At 37.3% G+C, this 21,620-nt stretch overlaps 1 protein-coding gene across 2 annotated transcripts in view; it reads left to right on the top strand.

The window, feature by feature from the left end:
- CYTIP (cytohesin 1 interacting protein) overlaps positions 1-18,235 on the top strand; it is a 73,121-nt gene extending 54,886 nt beyond the window's left edge. For both annotated transcript variants that reach the window (XM_032857852.1, XM_032857851.1), the window contains 5 exons: positions 1,096-1,198; positions 1,409-1,502; positions 4,388-4,457; positions 14,306-14,372; positions 16,974-18,235. In XM_032857852.1, the coding sequence (XP_032713743.1) occupies positions 1,096-1,198; positions 1,409-1,502; positions 4,388-4,457; positions 14,306-14,372; positions 16,974-17,431 (792 nt within the window). In that variant the 3' untranslated portion in view covers positions 17,432-18,235. The remainder of the gene's footprint in view (positions 1-1,095; positions 1,199-1,408; positions 1,503-4,387; positions 4,458-14,305; positions 14,373-16,973) is intronic.
- Positions 18,236-21,620: the final 3,385 nt, after the last annotated feature.

Here is a 21,620-nt window from a genome sequence, read left to right as displayed (position 1 = left end):
TATAACTTAAATGTGTGAAAAAGGCAAATATGTTTGTTATAGGTCATTGGGCCACTCTATCTAGCAATATTTATGCAGTGTTCTTGGTACACTTAGACACAAAAACAAACTGCTTTTGCCAAACTGAGGCAAGAGATGAAGCCTAAATTTTTCTAATCTGGTTGGGGGCGCTAATGAATCGGTGAGTATTCAGGGCAGGCGTAGTAGAAAGCACTTAGACAAGAAGGTAATCGCGTCAATTATAGTACTTTTGAAAAAATGCAGGGCAGATTGTCATTATTTGCAGAGCTCTGATTTAAAATAATTATTGTTGGCATATCTCCCTTCCTGGATGTGTAGTGTTCCATATGCTGCTGTAATGAGTGCTTTAGCTTGGGAGAAATACACAGAGATTTTTCTCTTTGCTTTTGGCTACTATTGTTTTATCCCATTGGGAAATAAAAAACCTGATTTTTCTTTTTTTAAGATTTTTATTTATTTATTTGACAGACAGAGAGCGTGAGCACAAGCAGGGGGAGAGGCAGGCAGAGGGAGTAACAGGTTCCTTGCGGGGGTCGATCCTAGAACTCTGGGATCATGACCTGAGCCCTTGAGCCGAAGGCAGACGCTTAATGACTGAGCCACCCAGGTTCCCCAAAACCTGATTTTTGTTTATAGATATATAATAATGAGAGCATCGGGTGGTCTTTTAGGCTTGAACATACATAATCTTGAATCAGAGTGATCATGAGTGGCGTGGGGGAGTGTCAGGCAGAAGGAGAGGCAGAAGCACACTCCCCACGGAGTAGGGAGCCCCATGGGGCTGGATCCTGGGATTCTGGGATCAGGACCAAAGTCGAATGCAGATGTTTAACTGACTGAGGCACCCAGGTGCCCATCCCCCCCCCCCTTTTTTAATGGATGGGCCTGGCTACAGATTGCACTATAGAATTTCAAGTTTGGTATTTTTGATTCAGTTCATATTCAAGAAAGACTTTCCAAATTGTTCTTGGTATTTACCTACTATACTGCTTAAGGTAATTAATACCATTTTATTTTTTGACACATAGATTTTGAGTTTTGAATAGTAATTATGTATCACTTTAATTTTTACAGACTTACAGGCTCCAGAACCAGAACTCGTGCTCCTCAGAGATGTGCACTCTGATTTGCAAAATCCAGGAGGACAGCCCGGCACACTATGCAGGCCTGCAGACTGGTAATTTGTAATTTTGCTCGTGTTAGGAATTATTTAAATGGCAAGAAAAATTTTATGATGTCAAAGGTTGGGATATGATTGCTGCTGCGAATTTTCTTCACTCCTTTATGTTGCTAGGGTTTGGGGCTTGCTTCTTTTGTTTTATTTGGGTGTCAGGAGGGGTTATTTAAGCAACTGTTCTAACAACTCACTTTTCTTGGCATCTCCCAGGTGATGTCCTTGCAAATATCAATGGTGTGAACACAGAAGGCTTTACCCACAAACAAGTTGTTGACCTGATCAGATCTTCGGGAAACCTGCTAACGTAACTATACATCTGCTTCCTGTGGGGGCTTCAAAAATGTTACGGTCTCTCATAATGCCTGTTGAGTGAATGAATAGGCTTTTGTTCAGGATCACAAGAAGGGAGGCCATGCACCATAGCTTTGGGACTGGGTACAGACATTCTTTATCAGTTCCTTTTGTTTCTCAAGGTTTCCTCAAATTTGAACATACTGTCAACATCTGAAGTCAGAGGACATCAATAGCTCAAACGTCTGTGTGGGAGGGATAGCATTTAGAAAATTTATTTTTTTATGTCAGATTCAATGAAACTGGCACACATTCTCTTTGGTCAGAGAGGAACTGGTCCAGTTTCCATGGTTGATACGATCTTGTGGTTAGAACAAATGAAAGGTCAGAAGGGCTGAAGTTTTTATTCTGATACCACAAGCCCATTGTTTTTCTTTTCTAGTGTCCCATTTGGAAGGAAGGAAAAAGTCTGCTCAATCCTTTCTGCCCTGCAATACACACATTCACACCTACTAATATTCCAGACTTACTAATAGGAGAGTGGCCTCCTCAACTAGAGATTTGACTGACTTTTCCACCGTACCATCCTTAGAATCTAGTAAGACTTCAGTAATTAGTAGAAAGATGGAATTTGCTCAGTCATTTAAGTGATATTTATTGAACAAATACTATGTTCCCAGCTTTGCGATAGGCTTAGGAAAGACATGGGCAAAAACTCTTGTACTGCTTTATTGATTGTGGGAGGAGATGGACAAGGAAAGCCTCCAGAAGAAGTAATCTTGATATTTCAATGATGATAACTGCTGTTAAGAAAGTAAAGTAAGGAATGGGATAGAATACTGAGTAAGAGGACTGCTGTGTAGTTTAGGTGTTGAAAGGGATCTTATCTGAGGAGAGGAAATCTGAACTGAGACCTAAGGAAAGAGAAAGGGTGGTCATGTGAACTCCTGCTGAAAGCATTTCAGGCCAAGAGGGAGGTCTCTGAACTCTCAAAACGGGCTTGGCATGTCTAATAGAGAGAGACAACCAGTGTGATGGGTGGTTGGTAGATTAGGGAGAGTCTAAGAGACGAAGGCAGAGAGGAGAACATGGGCCAAGTAGTTTAGGATTTATTCTGCCTAAGGTGGGTCTTGCATCACCTCCTTCATTCTTCTCAGCCACCTTGTGAGGTTAATTTTATTTCTATTTATAGAGAAAGTGACTGAAGCTTAAATTAGGTAGAGTGGAGATCAGTGATCTAGTAAGTGACTGGGCTAGGATGTGACCACCTGCTCTGGATGCCAGGATCCATTCTCTTCAGCTGCCCCACAGTTGCTCCTTGCAAGCTGCCCATAGAAAATCTGCGGGATGCTCTTCAGTGATCCTCGTCTAAAACTTCAGAGATGCTCTGGGTGTGCGTGGGAGTAGTTTTGGAAGATGACTCCTGATGGTAGAGGACTTAGTCCAACTCTGGATCTTGTGAGCTCAGGGTGGAGGATGGGTGTGCTCTCTCCTCCAGAGAAACGATTCTGTGAGGTTGGAGCCGTGCAGAATCCAAAGGGAAAACGTGGCAGTTAGAGTCAGAAAGCTACGTTCCAAATGGGTGAAGTGGGCAGAATGCAGGGATATAATTACTGAGTAATGGATGGAGACGAATGGAGATCTAGAGACCAGGAAAGTGAGAGACATCTGTCTAAATACTGAAGAAAACAACCAAGGTGTGCCTGTGGCTCTGCGCATAGACATCTGTTGCTTGGGTGGGTCAGATGGGCAGTAGGAGTCCTATTGAAACAGATTCACAGGATCCTCTCTAGTGCCCAGAGACAAGACCACCCTCATGAGAAAGCGGACAAAATCCTGGCTTGCATTATCATCTCACTATCTTGGGAATGGTGTTATTAGAAACAGAGAAAAACAGGTCTACTCTTTTACCATGACTTGAAAATTTCTGCATCTTAAAATAATATAATATATCTTAATATAGTTTATATTAATATATTAATATAAATATTAATATAATATTTACAGCTTACTTATCAGAAGGAATTTGAACCATTATTTTAAAAATGCCTAGGTGTGTGACTCACACATGGAATTTGTTATCTTATTCAGATTGCTGACTTAATAGTCAAAATAAAGGTGTCAGCATGAGCCCACAAAATAAATCAAATCAGTCAGGATAGAACAAGTCTTTTTATTTTTAGAAAGACATTTGGTGTAGGGAGAAACGAACACCTTTAAACTGATAATTCTGAGATTGAAGTTTATAAACTAAAAAGGTTCTGAGATGTGAGAATGATACGAAGGTTATTATCTCATAGTGGTTCTGGCTCTGTTTGTTCTAGTTGACAAATTAAGACAATTTACAGAGGTACAGTTTCTTAGAATCCTAGGGAAGAAGGAACTTTATCCCTTTTCCAAGAAATGGCATGATGATTATACTGTTTGCAGATCCCTATTATATGTTGTTTTCATTGCTGGATCCCTCATGCTTAGCACAGGGTCTAAAGTCTGGCACATGGTAGATGCCCGGGAAGCATTCACTGAATAAAATAGGTGATTGAGCCAGAGCCCATAAGGATAAATTCCAGTAGAGACCAGTAGTCATTGCCATGTAGTGGCATCTATAAAACAAGCTATAGTTTACAAGTTAGCCAACATCTTTTCTTTCAACCACCCTCTCCAGGGGATTTTTGTTGTGTTTTGTTTTGTTTTGTTATTTCCTTTCCCTACTTATTGTCAGAAGATTCAGCCTAGGTCCAGATACTTGAAGTGCCGTGGGGATTATAACATTTATGTTGCTTTTTAAAGTATAGTCTACTCTCCAAGTATAGTACTTCATAAGGATGCTACATTTTTGAAAGGATCACTCATGCTGCTCCTGTCCCCCCCCCCCCCCTTTTTTTTTTCTTAAAACAGGATAGAGACTCTTAATGGAACAATGATTCTCAAAAGAGCAGAGCTTGAAGGAAAGCTGCAAGTTTTAAAGGTAATTTAATTTAACACAGCGAGACACATTTTCCACCCTTGAATGTGTGAGTGGTAGAATAAAAATGTATTTGAGGGCTTGAAACAGCCCTTGAAGATGAAATGTCGTGATGAGTCTAAACTGCTAAATTATCAAGAGCCACACAATGACCATTACGGGACTATTCAATTCCACAAACCAGGGCAAATCACTTTCTTCCTTCCTCCTTCTGTGTTTCTAGGAGGCTCAGGAAGGCAACAGGAAGGCACATCACTTGAAGAACTTTTCACTAACGCACCTGTGATCTCTCTTGATTTACATTTTGGGGGGCGGGGGAACAAAGGAGGAGTTGCTGGTTTTTCCTTGCTTTTTCCAAGTGCTGCATGTGTGCAGGAGGGCCCGGAAGCTTTGCTTTTCCATTGTCCTCTTCTAGGTCCTTCTGCCCTGCTTCATTCTTCCTACAAAAATCATCTCCCTCTTCCCCCGTGTCTGTCGTTGAACCGACCTTCATGGGCAAACACGCAAACAGCTTTGAAGTGGAAAAAAATGAAGTTTCCTGGAGGGACTACACAATGCAGAGAGTTCAGAGAAAATTCCCTGGGAAGGCCCTTTGAGGGTCTTGAAAATCTCGGTTTGCTAGACTGGTGAGGCTCTGCCAGGCTGTGGAGTGCAGACCCTCATTCCTGTGCCTTTGAATCACGATCCTGCAGACTCCATGACCTCTTTCTCCCAGAGATGGCTGCTGCGTGGCACTGAGGTGGCCAGGCTGAGCAGAGACCCCAGGGCTTACAGACAGGCTGCTCAGTTGGACTGCGTTTTGCAATAGTTGGCATTTATGAATTTTCTATATGAAGTACGTACTTCTTAATTATTGAGCCCATGAGGGTAGAGTTACTATGTTCATCTTTTATCTTGTATTCTTCCTCCCCTCATACCTAGTTCATCGATGAGCCCTGTTTCCTTCTGCGTCAACACTGATTTTATACTCTTGTCATTTTACTTGTCCTTGGGATATTTTGAATTAATTTGTAAAATTCCTTGAAAGGTTCCTCTGTTCAGAGTATGATAGGAATTGACATTTATAGAATAAATATCAGTTGACGCTTTTATGGTTTTCACCTTTCCTACTTCAAACACAGGATCCTGACCTCTTAATTCAGGTCTTTTATGCACTTCAAAAACATTTTATCTTTTCTTTATACACTTTTATGTAGCTTTTATTATGTTTATTCTGAGGTGCCTTCTAAGTTTTCTTGCTACAATAAACATGATTTTTTAATTTTCAAAGATCTCTTAATTTGTCGCTATTAATTTTTGTGTAAATTTTTAAATCCGGTAGTCTTGCTGAACTCTCTTTATTCCAGTGTTTGTAGATTCCCTTAGATTTTTTTCATAGAGGCATAATATCTGCAGATACTGAAAGTTTTGCCCCTTTAGCCCTGGTTATTCAACTACAGTTGATTCTTGAACAGCACAGGTTTGAACGCTTGGGTCCACTTATATGCAGTTTTTGCTCTTTTATAAATGAGGTCTGACATTGCAAATGTATTTTCTCTTCCTTGTGATTTGTTTAAAAATATTTTCTTTTCTTTAGCTTACTTTCTTGTAGGAATACAGTATATAATATAACATAAAAAAATCTAAAAAAAAAATCTGTGTTAATCAACTGTTTATGTTATCAGTAAGGCTTCCAGTCAACCCTAGGCTATATTAATGAAGTTTTTAGGGAGCCAAAGTTATAGATGGATTTTTGATGGGGCAGGGGTCAGCACCCCAAACCCCTGTATTATTGAAGGGTCAACTATATAATTTATTTTTCTTCTCTTACAACATTGATCAGGATTCCTGCAAATAGTGATAATCTTATTCTTGACTTTAAAGGGAATGCCTCTAACATTTTATCATTTAATTTTTGTATGGAATAAACAGGGCTTCGTATTACAGGTATGTTTTAAAACTGTCAAAACTGAATTTATTTTTACAAAAAAAGACAATATTAGTAAGGATCTTTTTTTTTTTTTTTTAAGTAAACCTGGCTTTTTCACCTTCTCATGGAAAAAGGAAAGAAATGTACAAAATAAACTGGTGGTGTTATTTAAAACATAACTGAGCAATAAGTCTACATTTTGTGGAATAAAGCATCCTACAAAAAACACATTTCATGTTTCTAAGCAATTTCTGCTCCTTCAGTGTTTTCTCTGGAAATTTTAAAATTCGTAGCTACCAATTTTTTCAAATGAAGTATACATTTTTCAACATACCCGTCCTTGCCCAGAACATCATGAGGACATTAACATATTTAAATGTTCATCTTAAGGCCCCATCTTTCCTATTATTGCTTTACTTTGGAGAATTTTATCAATTTTTAGAATGGAAAACTACGTATTTTTGTTCTGAGTAGCTTGTAGTGAACACATATGCTAATGAATTGAATTGACGTGCTTGCTGTTTTCTGTTCCTTCTCTCTGGGTTTACTTTCCTTTTTGCTGTAGTACTTCTTGCAAGGGTAAGCAGGGCTTTCTTTGTCCAAACAAATCTTTCACTGCTGATGTTGAAGGAGAGTTTTATTAGGTGATTGAATTATTCTCAGTTGATGTTTTGCCTCCTTAGCCTTTTAAATGTATTGTGCCTTTGATATTTTTGCTTATGGAAGAGATTTTATTGTTTATCCTTTGTAGGTAATCTGCATTTTCTATATTTTCTTCCAAAAGTTTTAGGGTTTTTCCTTTTTACACCTAAGTCCTGGATTTGTCCAGAATTGATTTGTATGTGTGGTATGAGAGGATTCTAATTTTCTTTAATTTCCATATCAATACTCAGTTCTCCTAGTACCATTTTTTTTAGTCCTTCTTTTCCTCCAAAATGACCTGCAGCGAAGTTTTTGTTTTTAAGCAAGTTTCAAATATGCATGGATTTTGTTATAGGCTCCTTATTCTGATCCATTGTTTCTCTTAAACTCAGTTATTATACCTTTCTAATAAATATTGGTATATTGGTTGAGCAAACCCTCCAGGTTATTCTTAATTCTTTTGATCATCTATATAAATTTTAGAATCAGATTATCAAGTTCTATAAATAAATTTTGGAATTTTGATTGATACTACATTTTGTATAGCTAGCTCAATTTGAAGACTTAACATCTCTATAGTATTGTGTTTTCTTAGTGATAGATGATCTCACCATCTATTTTTTTTTTTTTTTTTTGCCCATGCCCCCACTCCCTTCCCCTTCCAGCAACCACCCGTTCTCTCTATTCATGAATCTGTTTCTGCTTTTTTTGTTTGTTTGACTGGGGGTTGTTTTTTTGTTTTGTTTTGTTTTTGCATTCCACATGAAAGTGAAATCATATGGCATTTGTCTTTCTCTGACTTATTTCACTTAGCATAATACCCTGGAGGCCCATTCCTATTGTCACAAATGGCAAGATTTTATTCCTATTTATGGTTGAGGAATATTCCATTGTGTATGTATACCACATCTTTATCCCTTCCTCTACTGATGGACATTTAGGTTGCTTATATACCTTGGTTATATTTTTAAGTGCTACAATAAACTTAGGAGTGCATATATCCTTTTAAATTAGTGTTTCTGTTTTCTTTGGATAAAAACTCAATAGTGAAATTATTAGATCATATGGTATTTCTATTTTTTAATTTTTTGAGGAAACTCCATACTGTTTTCCACAGTGGCTGCATTAGTTTGCATTCCCACCAATAGTGCATGAGTATTTTTTCCTCCACATTCTTGCCAACACTTGATATTTCTTGTTTTTGATGCTAGCTATTCTGACAGGTATTAGGTGATATCTTATTGTGGTTGTGATTTACATTTCCCTGATGATTAGTGATGTTGAATGTCTTTTCATGTATCTATTAGCCGTTTGTATGCCTTCTTTGGAAAAATGCCTATTTAGGTTCTTTGCCCATTTTAAATGAGATTATGTGGGGGTTCTGATGTTGAGTGGTATATAGTTTGGATATTAATCCTTTATTGAATATATTACTTGCACATATCTTCTCCCATTCCATAGGTTCCTTTTTGCTTCAGTGATGTGCAAAACTTTTAAATTTTGTTGTCGTCCTATAGTTTATTTTTACTTTTGTTTCCTTTGCCTGAGGAGACATATCCAAAAATAGTTTTTAAGACCAATGTCCAAGAGATTGCTGCCTATGTTTTCCTTTAGGAGTTGTATGGTTTCATGTCTCACATTTAGGTCTTTAATCTATTTTGAATTTATTTTTGTGTATGGTGTAAGAAAGCAGTCCAGTTTCATACTTTTGCATGTAGCTGCCCATTATTCCCAATTAATGAAAAGACTGTTTTTCCTTCATTATATATTATTAACTCCTTTGTCATAGATTGATTATCCATTAAAGTGGGTTTGTTTCTGGGCCTTCTATCCCTATTCATTGTTCTATGTATCAGTTTTTGTGCCAGTACCAAGCTGTTTTGATTACTTTGGCTTTGTAGTATATCTTAAAATCTGAGATTGTGACACCTCCAGTTTCATTGTTCTTTCTCAAGACTGTTTTGTCCATTTGGGGTCTTCTATGGTTTCATACAAATTTTAGGATTATTTGCTCTAGTTCTGTAAAAAAATACCACTTGGATTTTGACAAGGACTACATTGACTCTGTAAATTTCTTTGGGTAGTATGGACATTTTAATAATATTAATCCTTCCAGACCATGCGCATGGTATATCTTTCCATTTGTTTGTGTTATCTTCAGTTTCTTTCATCAGTGTCTTATATTTCTCAGAATACAGATCTTTTCACCTCCTTGGTTAAAGTTTTTCCGAGATATTTTATATTTTTTGGTGCACTTATAAATGTGATTGTCTTCTTAATTTCTTTTTCTGCTACTTCATTATTAGTGTATAGAAATGCAATAGATTTCTGTACTTTAATTTTGTATCCTGCAAATTTACTGTTTATTTATTAGTTTTTTGGTTGTATTCTTTATGGTTTTCTATATATAGTATCACATCATCTGCAAAAATTGACAGTTTTACTTTCTCCTTAATCAATTTGGATTCCTTTTATTTCTTTTTCTTGGCTGACTGCTGTGGCTAGAACTTCTAGTACTATGCTGAATAAAAGTGGTGAAAGTGGACATCCTTGTCTTCTTCCTGATCTTAGAGGAAAAGTTTTCATAATTTTAACCATTTTTAATTTTTTATGTCTTTCAATAAAGTGTTATACTTTTATGCAAATAGATCCTATACATTTCTCACTAGATGTATTCCTTTCTACTCATGATTTTTGTTCATACTACAGTTTCTTCATAAAAACAATGAATGTTTTGATTGAGGTTGATGTATAGATTTGTAAAACCAATTTTATGCTATTATTCAAATTATAGGATTCAAACTATTTCTAAACTATATAATTTCTAACAAATTATCTGTAGATTATTTGGAGTTTTCTGTGAAGATAATAACTGTTAAGGATGACATAAAATTCTCTTTCTTCACTCCACTGGGTAGGGCTTACAAAACAGTGATGAATAGAAACTATAATTATAGGTGTCCTTGTTTTGTTTTGATTTTAAAGGGAATTTCCACTTTTTCCCATCAGGAATGAGCTCTCTCTATGAATATACTTTTCAGATTTGAGATGCTCTCTTCCATACTAAATTTCCTGGTAGTTTTTATAGTGTTTGTGTATTGAATTTTATCGGACACTTTTTTGTGCATGTGTTATTCTTGCTTATTTATTTTAAAAATATCTGTCGATATGGTGAATGACATTTAAAGATTTTCTAATGTAAAACCACCTTTGCATTTCTAGAATAATTCAAACTGATCATAATTTATACTGTTTTTATATAATTATAGATTTGATTTGCTAATATTTTCTTTTGGATTTTTGAAGGTAACTTTATTTTATAGGTAGAATGGCCTGCAATTTTCTTTTCTCAAACTATCTTTCTTTAGTTTTGGATGTATCATGTTTACTGGACTCTTAACATGAGCTGGGGAGAATCTTCCCCTTTTTCTTTTCTGGTAGAATTCTTGTAACTATCTGAATCATCTGGGGTTAGGGTTCTTTTTTGGTGGGAATTCTTCTAAACTGTTTCAGTTTCTTTATTAATTATAAGCTATCTCAGGCTTTCTGCTTTGTTTGTTTTGTTTTATTTGGGCCAGTTTTATTGAATTAATATTTTTGTTAAATTTTTAAAATTTTCAAATTTATTTTATGTGTTGATAAAAAATTCTATTCTCGTGGTTTTTTATGCCTTCTAGCTCTCTCTTTCTCTCTCCCCCCCCCCCCCCCCCCGGTTAAGTCCAACTAGAGGATTTTCTATTTTTGAGTCTTTTGGCAAAAACTGGTATTTCAATTTGTGGCATTCTTTTGTCTGTTTCTGGTTACTTTTAAGATGTTCTTTTGTCTTACTGATCTAAAAAATACACTGAAATGTGATTAGGTGTAGATTCACTTCTAAATTTATACTGCTTAGAAATTGCTGTACCTTTTCAATCCAAGGACTTGTGAATTTCTTCAGTTTTGGAAAGCTACCAGCTTGATCTCTTTGAATATACATTCCTCACCATTCCTTGAATTATCTTCTGGAATTCTTGTTAGGGATATTTTTAGAGTCTTTTGATTTATTTTCTTTGTTTCCTAACCATTTTTTCATATTTTGTATGACTTTATCTTTTTTCTTATGTTCTTGTTGAGTTCTTCAGTAATGTCTTTATTCTGTATAGAATGAGTTGTTCCCATGAATTTTAAGAGTTAATTCATTTTTTATCTTCAGATCATTCTTTTTCATGTCTATCTGTTCTTGCTTTATTTCTTTGTTTCAGGTTTCTTGTTCTGATTGACATTAATCTCATTTCTTCTTCAAAGGATTATAAATATTTTTGTTTTTAAATCTTCTTTGGACACTGTTCTGTTTTCTTTCTTCTTTCTTTCTTTCTTTTTTTGAGATAATCTATGTACTGACTGTCAATTTTGTTGTCTTTCATACCATTTGGAATTCATATTGCTTATTTCCCATGCATGGTGGTCTTTGCCTTCTACTCCATATTGTACTTGGGTTGCCTCCACCCTGCATTTTCAAGGCTCCCAACCCAGAGCCAGGTCTGGCAGCTAGCCTGCCTTTCTAGAGGATTCGTGTGCTGTTTGGCTCAAGTCATAGGCTGCATTTATGTACTCCTGCCTCTCCAGACACGAGCTCTACATGAGCCATGGCCACCATCAGCAGCTTTTCTCACCTCGTCTTCATGGTAGTAGAGCTTAGCCAAGGTTCAAACAGGAAACTTGTCTCTGTCCTGTGCCCTGATAAATAAGTGCATTTAAACTATAGATTGCTTGAGGATCCAAATTCCTAGCTACCTGTTTCTGCTTCTCCAGTTCTGGCAGATCTTTGGGTTCATCCTTGCTTATCTTCTTGCATTTCTTTTCCTTTTCTATTCTTGAAATTATGTGATTTCCAGTTTACCTCCTGAACCAGAAATGTCTGGATCTGACCTGCAACCAGGGTCAAGTTGCCTTCCCCTTCACACGATGACATTTAGTTTGTGTGTCCTGTATAAGTATGCATTCATCTTTTAAAGACTCCAGAGGCCACAAGCTCTTCTTTAGAAATGGGGGTCCATTCCGAGCTATGTTTACAGGGATTCCCTTTCTTATAACCTATGATTCAGTTGTTTAAGATGAAAACAGCACATCCACTGTGCTAGCTAGAGGAGCTGTTTTTTAATCTAGCTCTCCTTTTCACTGGGTTTATAGCCCTACATCGCACCTTTATTTTCTAATCTGGGACTTTGTAGGACTGATAGGAAAATTAAACAGCATGTTATCCACGAAAACAGTGTAAAAGTAATAAAGATGGAAATGTGTAGCTATATGTCTCATGTATATTGAAAACATTGGAAATATATCCAACTCAAAATATCCATCTGTGATAGTTGAGTTTTATTTCAGGAGGCCATTCTTTGATATATTCATTCAACCAATATTTACTGAGCAGTTGCTATATACCAGGCTCTGAGCTCTGAGCTAGGTACAATGAGGTGATAGGGCCCGGTATGGTTAGATTTCCCACATGCTTTAATTTTCTTCTAATGGTGAGAGGTCTCATTTGTCCAAATAACAAATGTAATGTTAATAACAAGCAGAAACAGATTGTAAGGGAAATGGAGAAGCTGAGAGAGAGACTAAAACTCTTAGTCACTTTGGCACATCTGCTCTTTACACTGGTGTTTTCTTGGTTTAAGTGATGACGTACTTAGATGACTGGGCCAAGTCAACAGATTAGATATTTAAAAACCTTTATTTTCACAAAAAATAGCTATCTGGCAAAGCCTGACTTTGTATTTCTGAATAGCTAGTGCAAAAATACAATTTCCTTCTCTCTCCATATTTAGTTTTGACTGTCAACCTATCTTATGCTCCTCTCCTGAACTCTATTCTATTGCAGGAGAAAGACCCCTTTAAGAGAGAAGGAAGGGGTTAGATCCTTGCTGGTTCTGTTTGTTCTCTGTGGTCCTTAACTCTGACCTTCATAGGACCACAGTTGGCACAGATAAAAGGAGCTGTGACTCAGAGAGCCCAACAGTCTCATAGCCATACTGACTATCCTATAGTGAAGAAAGAACAAGCAATTAACTAAGTCAGGCATTTTATGGCTTTGATTTACTGCTTGCAAATTATATAGGTAACCGTAAAGATTGACGCTAAACGCTACCGTGATCAAGGCTTGGAGAATCCCGTCCTGTGATTGTTCAGCCCCCTTGAACTGAGGAACCAGCCATTCTTCCCTTAAGCATTTGATGACATTCTTAAAATTGTATGATTTTCTTTTCCTTCGGTCTTCCCTTTCCAAATGTACTTTTTCCCACTTTTCCTTTTTAGCCTGCATCTACCTTTCCCAGACTGCTTCTTACAAAGGAGTGCTTGTTTCCAATGGGCTATCTTTCCGTGTGATGAAGTGTCCATAGGCAAAGGCAAAGCTGAGCTGGGCCTGCCTGCTGGGCTTGCTGTGGGGATCTCAGTTGGCAGGGAAAGGGGCCGGGCAAAGGCCAAAAGGTGGGAGGGAGAATGAGCCTCTAGGTGTCCTTGACAGATGGCCTCTGCCTGGTTGCTTTGTCTCTCATCACCTCAGCCCCTTTGATGGGCTGGGCCAGGCCTTGTGAGCAGTCTGGACCGTGACAGCAGCCCCTTCATTACCATCCTGGGCCACTGCTTGCATGGGCTGGGCAGCGGAGGAAGGAAGCAGTTAAGAAGTCACAATGCTTATCAGTGTTCTAACTTTAGCCTACTAAGGAAGCTTTTCAGACAGGCTGGCTTCCCCTTTTTGCTGTGAAAAATAGATAGGTGTGTAGCAATAAACAGAGCTTTAATGCCCCAGGCTTACAGTATGATGATATTTGCTGAACAATTTACTAAGCTCTAGTGACTGTTCTGAACATTTTACATCTACTAACTCTCCGAATTCTCAGTACAGTCCCAGGGTTTCGATTCTGTTACTGCCTTCATCTTATACATGGGGGAGGGAGGGAAGCCTGGAGAGTAGATCCTTGCCTCGACAGCTGGTAAATGGACACAAATCCAAACAATCTGGTTCTGTAATATTTTTAAAAATATACAAATAAATAAATGTCATGGTTTCTCTTGTCTGTTGTTTCTATTGAAACAATGTTATTGTTTTAACTTGATACTACTAGATTATTTCCTGAGAAAGTAGTATTCCCCGTATCTCCCTTTTATGTAGAAAATAATCTTCCAATGAATGGGAGAAGTTCTAACACTAGTTAGAAAGAAAGGAAAAAAATTATGATAAATCTCATCATCTAGAAGTAAATTGTTATCTTCAATGGGGATTCCCAGTTATTAACACTTTTTTTTTCTTTTTTATCAGCAAACCTTGAAGAAAAAATGGGTGGAGTTCAGATCTCTGCAGTTACAGGAACAGCGTCTGCTTCATGGTAAATGTAATTTCCTGTTCAGAAACCACACTAACATTCATCTTTTTGGTATTTCTGCCTCTAAGTTATTGCAAGATTATCATGATTATAGTAAAAAATTGTCTAGCATGGATCAAGAATACTAGACTGTATTTTTTGGCCTGACCTTTGGAGTGACCTATGTTTTGGGAGGGTGAGTAGGTCAAGTCACATCCCCTCCTCCATACACATAACACATATGCACACAAAAACTTGCGCACACTTGTATATATGCACATACGTGCAAGAGGTACCTAGAGTAGAAGAGCGGTAGGAATGATAGCCTGGTTTTCCTACTACTGCTGTAGATGAATTAAATTTCTGAGAATGTTTGTGGCTCCGAGGTTGTGTAGTTCTCAGAAATTATTGAGGCTGGAATGGTAGCATGCGTCTTGGGTAGAGCTCCTATCATTTGTTCATATTATACAAGTTATGTGAATGCAGAGAAATGCTTTTCTTGGCCTGTAAACCCGTCAGAAATACCAATGATCATTCTAACAGTAAAGGCAAGGCTCTTGCCACTGTGTGAATTCTAAAGGGAAAGGTTGAATTCAAATGTTGTTGATTTGGGAGCACCTGGGTCAGTCAGTCGGTTGAGTGTTGGACTCCTGATCTCGGCTCTGGTCTTGATCTCAGGGTCGTGAGCTGGAGCCCTGCATCAGGCTCCATACTGGGAATGGAGCCTGCTTAAAAAAATAAAATAAAAATTTGTTGGTCTGACATTTGCTATGTGACTGGTGTTACCTGAGGAATGAACTTTTTTGTACAAATAATTCACTGAAACCACTAGCTATGTGAGTGTGAAATGTAGGTTCTACCTTCTCAAGATACCACTGAGCTAAAGTCTTTATTTATAACCTAGAATGTTTGTTTCAAGTAATAATTTATTTACAGGAAAAAAAGATACATTTAATTCATAATTAGGCACTAATGAATGGCTTAGAGGTTTGTGTAGAAATTTTGTTTTTTAAATGAAACTTCTATGTAAGTTACTTCTCTTTGGTATGTTTTTAAATTAATATGCTAAAAAATTCTTAGTAGATTTTTGGGGGGATCTGAAACTTCCTAGCAGGATAGAGGTATAAAATCCAGCCACTCCTGGATTTTTGTAGACTTGAGGGTGTTTGGGAAAACTTTGCCCCCACTTCTGGAACTTTCTGGAGTGGAGATGGGGTTTGGCCTAAAATGTATAGGCAGTCCTGGGGTTCTATAGGAATAGCTTGTATAGAGAAGGTCTTTAGTTCAAGATGAAGGGGAATGACTCCTCATTAAAGCCATTGTTGTACACATTTTTTTTTTTTTGAGAAATTGAAGGAGTTTTGTAGTTTACTTTTTCTAGAATAAATATATAGGGCTTGAGATTCTTAATTGCTTTCTGATCAAAAGCAATTCATCAACTCGTTACCCATTGAAATAAGGTAGGTTTTATTAGTAAAGAAGGAAAGCATTCTGGCTAGTCAGTGCAGAGCTGGCTGTATTCAACCTTGCAGATTAAGTGGAAAATCAGTCTCTTTTTGTATTGCTAATTAAGGACAAAGGAGAACAACAATAGAGAAATAATCAGCACAAAGTATAACCATTTCTGAGTGTGCAATGTTCTGTTACTTTTCCTGAAGTAGAGTCACCTTCTAACTATGTTGTTCTCAGGGGGGTATAACAAATAATCCCCTTCCTTTAAGTAGCAAACCAGCCAGATAGTGCCCAAGCAAGTGGGGGTAGGGATAGGATGTTGGTGGTGCGATTAAAATTTGAGTTTGGAGAGCCCAGATACAGGTTATGAAAGGTTGATTGGGAAAAAAAAAAAAAAATTCAGCTAAGCAGATAAAACTCAACTTCTACAGATAAATTGTTACTTATTTGAAGACAGGGCTGTTTTCTGGGTACTGTACCATTCCAGAGCATTTCAGTATTAAAGTATTCTAGGAAGAAACATGGAATATTGAGACTGGAAGATATCCTCTCTGTTGTAAACACCTTTGAGTTCTCTATAAATCAGTCTACAGGTACAGGTTTTATAACTGTGTTTCCCACATACTTCGAGTGATGTTATGATAATTACATAATTATTTAAAAATTTCAGTAACTGAAAATCAGAGGAACTTAATGGAGGAAGTCTATAAGATGGCATTCCCTTAAGTATATTATATTTTTTGTATTTTTCCCAGTACATTCTTTAGAATGCCATTTCTGTGAGGACTTTAGTGAAAGGTTGCAGGGTCACTTCCGTTTAAGAAATGATACTTTTGGAGGTTGACAAGTCACACTGGCATACTATCAGAGGAGTTGACTGTTCTTATGTGAAGAATCTATTTACATTTTTTTAATTCAGCATGACTGTTTCTGTGACTGTGGAACCCTTTTACATGAAAGCTAGTCCATGAACAATGGTTTGGGAAACACCACTCTAAGGTTTATCAAGTGGCCTCATAAAGAGTCACTTACTCATACAGGTGAAGTTCAGTGAAAAATATTTTTCACCTTTACTCTTTCTTGCACCCTTTCCAGAGAAATTTTGGTGTATTTGCTGGTAGAGGTTGATGCTCCTATCCATTCCACAGAAGTCTTTTGTTTTCTGCATTCTAGGTGACACAGGTAACTGCCCAAGCTTCGAAAACATGGACATAGATGAATCGGTTTTGTTTGGAATGCTGCCGGGGTCGGGCTCAGCCCTCCTGGACCGGAATCGACTATCCAGTGAGAGCAGCTGTCTGAGCTCCATGACAGTGGACAGCGAGGACGGCTACCAGACGTGTGTGTCTGAGGACTCAAGCAAGGGAGGCTTCAGTCGACAGACAAGCACAGATGATGAGTGCTTTGTCCCCAAGGATGGGGATGATTTCCTGAAGAGGTCTGTTTCCAGGAGGGACCGAAGTTTTAGTTCTGCCAGCAGTGGGTCCATGTCACCCTTGTGGGAGGGCAACTTCTCAAACATGTTTGGGACCCTGCCCCGGAAAAACAGAAGGGGAAGTGTCCGGAAACAACTCTTAAAATTCATCCCTGGCCTTCACCGTGCAGTGGAAGAGGAAGAGAGTCGCTTTTGATGGGTTGTCTTGACCTTTCATAGTAGCTTATTTCGTAAATATCTTTAGACTTGTTTAGACTATCTCCACTCAGCCTGGTGGGAAATTGCAGATGGATTGCAAAACTGAAACACCATACTATGACAGTGTGACCTTTATTTAAATTTTTGTACCATAAGTTTTGCTTCTTAAATCTTTTTTTTTTTTTTAACCAGAAAAGCTCAGGTTATAAACAGAAAGTAAGGGAATTGAGTAATAAATTGGAAAATATAACAAATTAATGGACATTTCTGTTCATTCTAATGTTGCCTGGGAAGGCAACGGTAAATATTTATTTTCTAGATTATGTGGAAAATTGAGAACTTTTCAGAGTCAAGGGTAAATAAAAGAGTGAAGGAATATAATTATTTGGATTACCTTCCATACGTTCATTGTAGGTCATAAAACTTTGTTTAAGATCAGTAGCCTCCAGGGAGGCTTAACAATAGGTGATTTTGAATGTTTCTGTTTACATCTGTGAAGGATCATAAACCAGAGGATCATTAGCTTTTTTTCACATCCACATCAACAATAAAGCAGGAGGTATAAGATACAAAAAGAGCAGGAAGTATAAGATTCAATATGAGGGTTTGGGATCCATGGGAACATGTTGTCTAAGATGGGTGCTGAGCAAGATTATGATAAGGGTTTTTAGATAGACAGCCTAGACAAAATGGGTGAGAATGTCATTCTTACTCAATTTAATTTTTGTTCTGCCTAAACGTTAATGGGGAGTCTAGAATTCTCAAGATCCTGCATATAGCTTTGTATTTTTTTTTTTTTTTTGAGCAAATGTCTGTAATTTGAAAAATTAGAACCAGGAAATGGATTTTTCTCCTGTAGATTTTTTCACACTATTCCTCACCTTATATTATATATTCCAAACACTTATTGCCTCGGCATGCTTTTGTCTGTTGGTTATGTTGGTATCACAATACTTCCAGCCTTTCAATCACATTTTTATTCAGTACCCATTTAAGTCCATGATTTCTCTGTTCTGGTGATACAGCAGCTCATGACTGCTCTACATTCTGGTCATATCATGACTACTCTATATTCTAGAGTAGATAATGCCAACAATGTAATAAATAGTCTTTACTGATTTAAAGCTGTGTGTGTGTGTGTGTGTGTGTGTGTGTGTGTGTGTGTTTGGGAGAAATAGAGACATTTGATAAGTGACTTTGAGTGTAACCACACTTAAATAAATTGAGTAAAGAATGAGTCATTTTAAGAAAAAAAAGGGGAAAGTAAGGAAGCTTGTAGTGTAAGAAATGAATATTAAATAAAATATAAAAAGATTTCTAATTGGAACCTACTTTCTAGGGGCGCCTGGGTGGCTCAGTGGGGTAAGCCTCTGCCTTTGGCTCAGGGTCCTGGGAATGACCCCCGCATCGGGCTCTCTGCTCAGTGGGAAGCCTGCTTCCCCCTCTCTCTGCCTGCGTCTCTGTCTACTTGTGATCGATCTCTCTGTTAAATAAATAAATAAATAAATAAAATCTTAAAAAAAAAAAAAAGACCCTACTTTCTATTAACTATTTGAACTCTAAGTTATCCAGTGGGCTCAGCTAGGGAATCGTTCATATGAAAAGCAGGGTGCATTGTTTTGCAGGAAAAATAACAATGCTGTCCACAATTTACTGAATACCTAGTAACTTAAAGACGCTTTCCATGTGATCCCTGAAACAACTCTGTTAGACAGGTGTTAGCCATACAGATAAGGAAGAGGAATTCAGAGAAGTTCCCATGGGCAGTGGCAGGACTGAAATTGAAAGCCAGTTCTTTTGGGCTCTGGTCCAGTCTCAGTCTATCTAGATACTGTTTATTCTTTTGCTGGTTCTGTGTAGTCATCTCCGCAGGACTTCCTCCCAGCCCCTGCCCTTCATGGAATACTTACAGCATACAATTGTAGATACTGCATGGGTAAAGGTTGTCTTTGGTAAATAAGAGAACAAACAGACTTTTAGAATGACTCACTCTCTTGGCCTCCACAAGCAAGTTTTCAAATAAAGGCACATAAATACCTTCATGGTTAACAATATATTTATGTATTGCAACAAAGGCTTGCAAATCCAAGTTGTGGTTGGACTGATACTGCTTCTTTCCCATCAGTAGACTAGAATTATCATGTTAAAGATCTGCTTCCATGAATGCAACATATCTTGTTAATCCCGTTTTGCCAAATCCAGGGGGAAAGAAAGAATCCCGTTTATTTAGGGAAAGATGGCTTTAAATACTTGCACAACAGATCAGTGTTTTGAGAACTTGCACAAGTCATCTGGGAAAGCAGATTATGGGTTATTTGCTTTCCTCATGGTTTTAAGTGTTAAATATAGTGTAATTCTTCCTCCTTACAGTAAATATCAAACCCAAAAAGGTTCAGGGAAAGAACAGAGCAAAGAACTAGAACTAGAACTAAGAAGAACTAGAATTAAGAGTTTGAGATGTTCTGGAAAAAAAGAAAAGCAGTTTTTAACCAAAGTACAGGAAGTAAGGGTATGTCATGTTCTGTGTGTTCACAAGTTATGAGAAAACTAGCTATTGTTTAGTGGAAATGTGGGTAAATTTCTCACAGCATAGCTTTTCAGACTATCTGACCTCGGCGGGACTTTAGAAGATTTCATTTCTCTAATCTTCTGGTGCACTATGACTCACTTTGATATAACTTACTGGGAAAAGAATTGAAAAGTGAAGCGTTTTGTTTTTGCTGAACTGAAATTGTTAAATATGTGGTATTGGTGGATTTCATTAATTGACAATTGGTCATGAAAATGCATTTTTGTAGTATGGCATTGATAAACCAAATTTGAATCAAACATATTGAGAATTACTCTGTCCTGTGGCTAAAGGAACACCACCCCCCATGTCAAACAGGTTGGTACTCTATTTTTTAAAATGATCTTTAATTTATCACTTTCCATTTTACAGTACTTTTATGTCTGAGTTGCATGTAAACAGTGTTAAAAATCAAGTTTGAACTGAAGAAATCAAACGGGTACAGTTTGTGTGTACTGATCATATAGTATAAGTATTTATGGATGTGTATAATCTAAGCATAGTAAATAATACATAAAAACTGTATTGAACCCTTCAGTTCACAAGATTATTGGTACTTTGCATCCATTTTCTTACAGAAATATGGGCAGTAAAAAATGTCGATAGCTTTCTGAAATAAAGAATACTATTTTTCAGTGTCAGAGCATTCTTCTCTCCCTTTCTCTCCCCTGCCCCATCTCTCTATCACTCAGTCTCTATCTCTTTACCTACCTAACTTAACTGAGATGATTGTTTTCAAGGCAGATTTTTAAAAAATCTAGGACGATGTCTTCATACTTACCTTTTTGAGGTTTTTAAAAAGCATGACCTACTTAATTGAGGCTTTGCACTTGTATTAGCTTTCTGATGTTTAACAAATTGCTACATACTTAGAGGTTTAAAACACATTTATTACCTCAAAGTTTCTTTGTGGGTCAGGTGTCTGGGCAAATATTAGCTCAGTCTGCTCAGGGACTCCTGGAGGCTTGCCTGGAGAATGATACACTAGGGAGCTCTCTCAGGTTGTCAGAATCATTTCCTTGTGCCATAGGATTCCTGGCAGCTTGTTTAGTAAAAGCCAGCAGTGGAAAGAGAGACTGCAGACAAGACAGTCTTAAATAATGCAATGTAACCACAGGAGTGACATCTTCTCATCTTTGCCGTATAGCAGGATATATTTACATAAGTACCATCCTACCAACTATGTCATGTTACGTTTGTTAGACACAAGTCGTATGATCTGTCCACACTCAAGGAGCAGGGATTATGCAAGACATGAACATGAGGAGGTAGGGATCAAGGAGGTAACTTAGGATCTGTTCACAACATAATTCAAGGAGCTTACAAACTTGATAATATATTGAGTCTTTTCTAAACTCCTTTGAGCAAATATAAAGCAAATATAAAAATGTTATAATTTTTAATAGAAAAGTAGTAAGATCTCTGAAATTAAAGAACCTGGCCAAGATCGTATAACTAGCCAAAATGCTGAGTAGGAAACTGAACCCAGGTCTGTTTCTGATCTGACTTTGTCCCTCAAGTGCATGAAATGATAGGAAATTTTAAAAGAATATTAAAGTGTGAGCTAGTTACTTGTCTTAAAATTCTTCTCAGGGAATTTGAGTGTATTTAAGTGAAT

The sequence above is a fragment of the Lontra canadensis genome, unplaced genomic scaffold (genome assembly GCF_010015895.1).
Source record: "Lontra canadensis isolate GAN:19392208 unplaced genomic scaffold, GSC_riverotter_1.0 scaffold13, whole genome shotgun sequence".
Classification (NCBI taxonomy): domain Eukaryota; kingdom Metazoa; phylum Chordata; class Mammalia; order Carnivora; family Mustelidae; genus Lontra; species Lontra canadensis.
Note: the sequence above shows the minus strand (reverse complement) of the source record. Positions and strands in the feature narration are given on the sequence as shown.